The sequence below is a fragment of the Magnolia sinica genome, chromosome 4, assembly GCF_029962835.1.
Source record: "Magnolia sinica isolate HGM2019 chromosome 4, MsV1, whole genome shotgun sequence".
Lineage (NCBI taxonomy): Eukaryota > Viridiplantae > Streptophyta > Magnoliopsida > Magnoliales > Magnoliaceae > Magnolia > Magnolia sinica.
In genome coordinates this window covers 115,917,929-115,927,250 of record NC_080576.1, presented here as the reverse complement: position 1 = coordinate 115,927,250, position 9,322 = coordinate 115,917,929, and the positions used below count along the sequence as shown (strand labels likewise).

Sequence of the window (9,322 nt, the reverse complement as noted above, 5' to 3'; positions counted from 1 at the left end):
TTTTTAATACGTATGAATTTGAAGGGCACCTCGTATGCATGGAGTGGATTGTCGACCCTCCATCACAGTGGGGCGCTGATTAAGGGTGAAACATGATGCTATCTGGCGCAAAGTGGCATGCACGTGGGGGTCACACCCAATGAATGGCTTGGATAAAACTCACGCATGTGAGAGAGAGACTTTGATGGGGGAACACACATTAGATAGGTAGGGAATGAGCAAATTCCAAAGTTTTGAAATAGTCCACAACTTTAAATACGAATTAATAGGTGGCTCATGAATGTACTTTATCAACATGCAAGACTACTAAAAAGCATGGAAAGCGGAAGCAATCATAATGAGCAACAACACCGCCATTTGCTTTCCACTTGTCCACCTGCATCAATCAACCAACCTAAGCCTTTTGTTCAAATTAATTGGGGGGTACTCTCTCGCTCATCAATCAAACCCATGTGTTGACGTGGCAAAGTTCTGTGGGACCCCATCATGATTCTTGTGTTATATCCACACCGTAAATCCATTTTAGGGCATGAATGAGCCTAAAAAACGAGGCAGATCCAAAGCTCAAGTGGACCTCACCACAATAAACAGTGAGGGCAATGACAACTACTGTCCAAACCTTCCTAGGGCCCACCATGATGTTTATTTGTCACCCAACCTGTTCATAAGGTCACAGATACCTATATTAAGGGGAAAACCCAAATATCAGCTTGATCCAAAACTTCCCTGAGAAGTTTTCAATGGTAGGTATTCAATCCCCACCATTTACTACAGTGTGGTCCACTTGAACTTTGGATCTGCCTCATTTTTGGGCTCATTCATCCCCTAAAATGATCTGACAAAATGAATGGACGTGATGGATATAACACATATATCATGGTGGGGCCCACAGCTTTGCAACTCAACAGAGTACTATGTTCTACACTACCCAATTCAAGTCCCAATCAAACACCTTTAAATAATAATACTAATAAATAATACTGAAACCAGGCATAGATTAAATGAATTGCCTATAATTTTCCCAACTGTAAACCGGGTATCAAACATCCCAGTTGCTTGAATTAATAAATGAAAACTCTACTTCTCTTGGAGTTGAACATGGCAAGAATGGTTATAGAGCTGTATGAAAACATGGTCAACGTGACTTTGATGCTTTATGTATCCGGGCACATTCCTTAAAAACACATTCTCGTTGCTAATAGTAGCCTTGAGCCTTGCGTTCGTATGAAGGCAATTCCAACCTTCATAGCAAAAATAAAAATAAAAACTAAAACATGCAACTTGTCAGATGATACATTGTCACTTAGCTTACACGTTCATGTCAATATATCTTACATTTCATCACGATTTTGGACCATCTATAACAATGGTTGTTCAACAACAATAAACCTAATTCCATTAGTTTGATAAAGCATCTGTATCGTTAAGAAAGCAAGGCCTCTAAATCAGTTCACAGCTTACAGGGTTCATTGCTAACTATTGAACTACAGCAGAAGACTAACTTGGAGAAGGTCTACAAATTCTCCAACAGTAGCCACTTCCATGGAAGAGGAATGCCTAGTGCTTAGGAGACAGCATCCCAAGTGAGTGAGGATTTCTGTCCTAAGAGAGGAATCAAACTGAGCAAGGCTGCCTAAGTCATTCTGGTCATTATTGAATGTGCCCTTGCTTAGGCATAGCAATCAGTGCAGTTTACCCACCCCAACCCCAACACAAGCACACAAAAACACAGAAGAACAACATGCTGCTTCAAACATGTAATGCTAGTGCATGGCTTTTACTGTTTGATTCTTGACACTGTTTGGGGATAGCACAACAATTGAATCACTCAACAAAACCACTTTTTGTAGTTGAGCAAATGAGGGAAGTAGCAAGTAGGACCAAAATTGATCCTATTCAAGAAAATACACCTTCAAGCCACACAATTACACTACAGACTTGAGGTTTTACAAAAGGCACTATAAGCACGAGATTTGCTTGGGCTAATGCCCATGGCAGTGTCAGACAGTGCGTCTCAACACTGAGGTCATGGGTTGGAGTGCCCACGTGGTGTGTGTGTGTGTGTGTGTGTGTGGGTGTGTGTGTGTGTGTGTGTGAGAGAGAGAGAGAGAGAGAGAGAGGGAGAGAACAAATTCACACGTTGATATTTAAGCACTCAAGAACAATGATTACAGACAGTAACTTAAGAATTGACCTCCCTCCCAATTCGTATTCGTGCATTTCACCTACAACACCCACTTCAAACTGCGGATTTACACTTGAACTCAAGAACAATGATTACATGAGCGGTAACTTAGAATTGACCTCCCTCCCCATTCATATTCATGCATTTCTCCCTCAATGTGGATACGGAAAACAACATTGGATACTTGGGAAATGGAAATCCTTGGACTACCTTCATTCCATTATTATTTTTGGATTCCAGTTTTGTGGTGGATTCAACATACAGTTGCGTCAAACGGTCATTTTATCTCCTCTGCTTGGGAATTGATTTAACATTGTTTCTGGGTGATTTAGATCTCCACAGTTTTGGAGGAAAAGCTGCAATTCACTTTCTTTTTTTTTTCAATCGCATGAAGAAAAGCCGGGTTTTCCTTTTCCACAGAAACCGATTTCATTTCCAGAACTTTCCACATTTGCAAACATCCCTTAAGAAAATCAAACTTTATATGAAAGTGCGCATTTTAACTTTTAATAATTAGAGCTATAATACTGCATCCATTTTACAATAAATATTTTTTATAATGTAATGTATATTATTATATACATATACATAAAAATACATGCATACATATATATCAGTTTTGAACTTCTTAAAAAATAGACAATTAAAAAATGTGTCCTTACCAAGGACAATCCAAGGAAAATGAAGATGGTTATTCCTCTTTTATATATATATATATATGTTCTTCTTCTTTTTGAACAGTAACCAGAGTTCCAAGTATCAACAATATTATCAATAATATTGCCGATATTATCGGTATCGCCAGCTTGGCGATACCGATAAAACTGGTAGTATCAGAAATTCTAGGTATCGGAAATATATCTGATATGTCATAAAGTATCACCAATGTATCAATATTGCCAATACATCGCAATATTTTCGACTGTATAGATTCTAAATGTTGCTTGTATCACCAACATATCGATGACATTATCAATAATATCGCCATTGTATCAATATCGCTAAAAATCTATTTATTAAAAAAAAAAAAAAATCATTTCCATGGGCATATGGTTGTATGATGAAATGCACGCATGGACGGATGGGTGGATAGATCACACATGTGTGCATATGCGTATGCCATTCATTGTATGTATGTATTATGCACGCATGGATGGTTGGTTGGATGGATCATGTATGTGTTTGTATGTATGTATGTGCATCCGTGCATGCATGGACGGATGGATGAATCCACCATTTTCCCCATGTTTCCCCAATGTTTTCTTGAGCCAACAATACATGCTGTTAGGTCCCCAATAAGGGAAAATTTATTATGTATGCATCTTTTTTGCTATTATTTTATTCCTAAATATGCAAATATGTGTATTTTATTTTTAACATTTGTTGAAGTATAATTGAGAAATTTCACTATTTTCCCCAAGCTTCTCCAATGTTTTCATGAGTTAGCGTTACATGCTTTTAGGCCTCCATTAAAGGAAAACTTATCATGTATGCGTCTTTCTTGCAGTTATTTGATTCCTAAATATGCAAATTATGCATATTTTAACATCTCCTGAAGTTACATTGAGAAATTCCACCATTTTCCCATTGTTTCTCTAATGTTTCCCTCAGCGATACATTTCTGAGTATCAGCGATAATATCGGTGATATCAATGCATGTTTGGTATCCCCAAATCGATACTAGTAGTACAAACATCGATGGTAACTATGTTTCATCTATCTTTCCAACCCTTCCAGCATTCACGCTCTCTCTCGCATTGATGTTAAAAATGTAAAATCCATTATTTCAACCATATGATTCAAATCCTCAACATCCAATCTTTATCACAACTAATTGGTGTTAGCTACAGGAATCCTATTTCGCAATTCCACTCTATCAAGGGCCATAACTTAAGTCAAATTGTAAGTCATCTTTTCTTACTTCCTCAGCCCACATCCTTTTGGGCCTTTCCCTTGCCCTTTTAAAGCCTTCAACTTGCACCAACTCACTCCTAACTAGCGCAGTACTTGGTCTCCATTGCACATGATACTTCCCTCATGTCACTGCCTATTGGTGTTACTTCTAAGTTCCCTCAAATGCAATCATTTCTACTTATATCATTCCTCATCTCACCACTCATCCATCTCAACATCCTCATTTCAACTACACTCATCCTATGAATATGTTGTTTCATTACTAGCCAACATCGATGTCCCACAAAGCATGGTTGGTGTTATAGCTATCGTATAAAATTCCCCCCATCAATTTGAACATATGATTCACATCGAATTGTATAAATAACTTATATCGTACCTTTAGCTTTACTCACACAAACATCAAGATTGGGCCGTATGATCCAATCAAATTGTGCAATTAAATTGGTATTTGTGAGCCACAGTCCCTGTGTGAAGCGTGGTCCGTTTCTCAAATTTGTTATTTTATTCTTTTTGTTTGTGTTTGTCCATTTTGGTTTTTAAGTCAAGGCCTTGTTCGGGCCTTTTTCGATCATTTGACCTTGCATTTTGTACACCTGGGAGGAGCTCTGGTGGTTTTTTAGCTGTTGATTTGGACTTATTCAGCACGACGGTGGTCAGAATTGAGTGTTGTTTCTCCAAAACAGTTCTGTGGACAAGGCATCATATAGATACCTGCGTCACACAAGTAGTAGAGTAGAAGATGTTGCCATTACCAATATCATGGTCGTGTCTTTTGGATGATAACCACCTTGTAAGAACAAGAAAAAGTAAGTATCGGATTGTGCTCAATGCTAGCAGTAGCTGGAGTTTAAAATTGTTTTAGAAGGAATGGTAGAGGTACGAAAAAAAAAAACTGAAGCTTTTTATGAAGATGGTATGCAATTATTATGATAGCTCCTGGCTGGATGAGAATGGTGAAATTAGGAAATGATGGGAAGCAAAAAAGAAAAGATACATGGCCAATTTTGTTACACAAAATAATGTTGATGGCAGGCAAAAACAAGTTATGCTTAATGCAATATGAAAGAGAAGGATAACACCAATGTGTGCTTGGACATTGCTTGGTTTCTATATGTGAATCTTCTACTGTTTAATGTAGTTAGAAGTTCATTTTTTGCACCTATAAGTCCATCGCTAATTCTGGACCTGTTTAGAAGCTCTCACTGTATTATGAAATCTAGAGCACTTCCCTAAAAGGGGATGTTCAAACAGTGGAAAAGATGCTTGAGATTTACAAGAAAGATTGGATGAATGAAGGGTAGAAAATCATGCCCGTTGGTTGGACAAATGGTAAAATTGGTTAAATTACTACTTTCTTGGGAGTATTCAAGATGGAACTGTTCTTTTGAGAAGTGTAGACAAGTATGACATCTCAAAGAATATTGAAATTTCATATCCTCCCATCATCATCATCTAAGCCTTATCCCAACTAATTGGGGTCAACTACACTAATCTTGTTCCGCCATTGACTCTATCAAGGGCTATAACTTCAATTAGACCATAGGTCTTCAAGTCCTTTCTTACTTCCTACGCCCACATCCTTTTGGGCCTTCAATTTGCACCAATTCACTCCTAACCAGCGCAGTTCTTGGTCTCCGCTGCACATGACCAACCCATCTTGGTCTACTTTCCCTCATCTTCTAATCTATCAGTGCTACTCCTATGTTCCCTCAAATGACTTCATTTCTAATTCTATCCTTCCTCATCTTGCTGCTTATCCATATCAAGTTCTCCACGTCCTCATTTCAGCTACAATCATCCTATGAACAATGTTGTTCCTCTGGTAGATTCTATTATAGAAGCTGGAGAAGACATGAAAATTTCCCCTTTGGTAAATTCAATTTTAGAAGAGGCTGGAGAAGAAAAAGCCATTCAATTTGTAACAGACAATGCAACACCATATTTAAATAAATAAGGGTGGGACAACTGTTGATGGAAAAAAAAATTATGGTCCATACTGCATGACACCAATTTGATGACTTTTGATGGCCTGTCTAACTGAAGGTATAGACCTTGATAGAGCCGAACAGCGGAACATGATTAATGTAGCCAACCCCAATTAATTGGGATAAGGAGTAGATGATGCTGTATTCTAGGCATGCAGTATGACACCTTGTGAAGCTTTGATATTGGAAGATTTGTGAAGGAGAAAGTGGAAGCTGCTGCAATCACAAAAGCCTGAGCTGTTTGTAAATTATTTGTAAACATGGTTCAATCACATGTGAAGAAAGAAAGCAAATGAAGGGCAAAGATTTTTATTTTTATTTTCCTTTACTGCAGTTAGCAAGTTTGCAACAAGCTTTATTTAAAATGGAACATGCTTTTGGTAATCTGCAGTATTCTGTCAAGGTTCAATGACACTTATAGTTGTCAGCTTGGTTGATGGAGATAAAAATCCTGCAGTCAGTTGTATTTAGACGGGAGTGGACAGAAATCAGCTGCTCTTAAACCCTAGTTCTTGCAGGCAGCTGCCACAATCAACTCATAACACATCACATCCTTTTGAGGTTTATTGGTAGCTGATCATGTCAGGCTACCACCAGAACAATTGTAGGGTTTATCCAAACGACTAACCATTCCTATACATTTGTATTGCCCAAAACATACTAATAATTCGGAAATATGCCCCCAGATGCCTAGGAAAACAGGCTGAAGTCCATTGTCTTGAACTGATGTTTGCTGATCAAATCCATACAATCTACACATGACTGTTAAAATGCCATCAAATCCACATAGGAGACTCAAGGATTGAGTGACCCATGCTTTATCATAAAAATCAGGTGTTTGTCATCCAAGAACCATCATTTGCTGCTAATGGCCTCTCAAGTAATGATATTTGGATTGGCCTGTAGCATCAATCATTTTAATTTAATAATAGCAATTACATTGAGTTTGCCAGTCATCCACCCCACTTGACGTTGAAATTTTGCCCTAGTGATGACGGCTTTTAATATACAATGTTGTGGGAAGCCACTCGGCCACTCCTCTTAATTCTCCATAAAACAGGAAAAACCACCATTCTTGATCACAGTTGATTTGTTAGGACTTGATGCACTGACTGAATTGACCCATATATCATGAAAACATGTTGTTTATTACCAAATCTAACTTGGCTTGTAAGGGGGAAAAGAGACACAACAAAAGGGGCTAATCACGAGTGGTGATCTAATCAGTCCGTCCTTTGGAAGGTAATAGGGTACGTCTTTGCATCACTTAAAATACCATTAAAAATACAACTCTCCCATTGAAGGGGAGAAGTACAAAATCTGAAACATTCAGAAGGAGAAGCTAACCCAGAACTAAGGAGCCCTGTTTATGGAAGTGGATGTTTGAGAAACAGCAACGATAAACTAGGAATTTGTATGAATTTTCACATGAAATTATAAACACAAAAAATTTAATGTCAGAAAAAAAGATGACAATGTTGGGAATTAGGGAAGCCCCTCAGCCTGAGTTACATAAATAGTAATAGTAATAATAATAATAATAATAATAATAATAATAACAAAAATTAAAAAGAGGTGAAGGACAAGAAAGAGAAAAAGAGAAGAAAAAGGACATAAATACCTCAACTATCTCACTGAAATGAACCAACACAACACAGCCCCCAATCTCCACGTGAGTGGGTGAGTGAGGGAGGGAACTGCAACCTTTGTCCTTAAAACAAATAAACACAAGCACCATCATCACCAAACAGATTCACACTATAGACATGACACATGAGCATGTTATTATCCAATTCTCTGTTTATTGGGATGGGATGGGCATATGGAATGGAGATGGAGAGAAGAGTGAGATTACTGATGCGATGAAAATGATCAGGCCTTGTCGCTGTTGCTGATGTTGTCATTGGTGGTGGCGGCATCAGCATCAGCATCGGAGGAGGAGTGGCTGTGGAGAAAGATGTCAGAGAAAGTAGAAGAGAGATCGGAATAGAGGGAGACGACCTTGGCAACATTGGTGTTGATCTCGCGAATGAGGGCAACGTTTTTTGAGAGGTTGTCTGGGAGCTTCGACTGATGGTTCTCGTTGACCTGAGCGATCAAGACCCTGTTCTGGTCAAGGACTGTCTGCACGTGCTGAAAGCTGTTGCTAAATGTCTCCCATACCCGCTGCCGCGTCACATCATCATCATCATCATCACCACCACCATCATCCTCCTTATAATCATCACCATCCTCATCTCCTTTTCTTCCTCCTCGACCGAGGAGATGGAGGATGTTCCTTCTCCTACGCTGCTGCTGATAGTCTTGGGAGTTATCGCCCATGCTCGTGTCACCCGATTCTGCCGCAGAGGATGACGATTCTACGGTTGTCATGCATAGATCTAGATTCTTTTATTTTTTTATTTTTTTTTTTTTGAGGGATAGCAAAGAGAACACCCACAACAAACACCGCTTATCGCTTGTACGGCCGGCGTTTACCAACCACACCACGTATTCCTTGTTTTTATATACGAAACTCAAGCGACGCCCTCTTTCATCTGCATCAACTACACAAGCAACCAAAGGCGGTGGCTTAGATGTTAAAAACAAAATCTCTATTTTTTTCCCGTGCCTGCACCCCTCACACGTGCTGCCTGTGATATCAGAACCGCTCCTCCAATTGTTCCCAATTCGACAACCAGCTGTCCGGGACGCGGATTCCGTCACGTCTTTTCTGTGAGGCCCACCGAGATGTATGTGCTGTATATCCACGCCGTCCATCCGTTTTTCTATATCATTTTTTTGGGCATGGACCCAAACATAAAGTAGATTTAAATCTCATGTAGATCACACCACAGGAAACAATTGTCCTAAAGGTCCAACTTAATGTTTATTTCCCAGCCAACATGTTGATAATGTCACACAAATTTAGATGAACAGTCAATCACCACTATTTCCTGTGGTATAATTGGATCTGCTTTACTTTTGGGTCCATGCCTTAAAAAAACAGATGCATGCTGCCGATAAACAACACATGCATTAAGGTGGCCACACATAAAAGAACCGACAGAATCCACGCCCCTAGCTTTGTATATCAGTTGGAGGATTAAAATAAATACTACTCAAACCGTCCAAATTCAAGAAACTTTTCATCATATCCTCAAATCAATCTGATTTTGGGAATACACCCGTCCATCAACGGACCTGCAATGCAACGGTTTGAATTGACATAAATGCATCCACATTTCCCACAGCG

At 39.0% G+C, this 9,322-nt stretch overlaps 1 protein-coding gene across 6 annotated transcripts; it reads right to left on the bottom strand.

Annotated features, from left to right (window-relative positions):
• Positions 1-932: 932 nt before the first annotated feature.
• LOC131244013 (protein EARLY FLOWERING 4-like) lies at positions 933-8,720 on the bottom strand. Of its 6 annotated transcripts, XR_009170247.1 has the most exons (4): positions 7,943-8,717; positions 7,709-7,798; positions 4,855-4,889; positions 933-1,241 (listed from the first exon to the last, which is right to left on the bottom strand). XR_009170247.1 is itself a non-coding variant. In XM_058243683.1 (2 exons), exon 1 carries the CDS (start codon positions 8,458-8,460, stop codon positions 7,960-7,962), a length of 501 nt encoding a protein of 166 aa, XP_058099666.1. In that variant the 5' UTR covers positions 8,461-8,720; the 3' UTR covers positions 933-1,241; positions 7,943-7,959. The 6 variants fall into 6 exon arrangements, 1 of the variants encoding a protein (XP_058099666.1); XR_009170245.1 differs by lacking the exon at positions 4,855-4,889; XR_009170244.1 differs by having other exon boundaries at positions 4,814-4,889; positions 7,709-8,712.
• Positions 8,721-9,322: the final 602 nt, after the last annotated feature.

What these genes read in the sequence shown, in the direction of transcription:
- LOC131244013 (XM_058243683.1), bottom strand. Translation starts at nt 8,460, where the DNA reads ATGACAACCGTAGAATCGTCATCCTCTGCGGCAGAATCGGGTGACACG.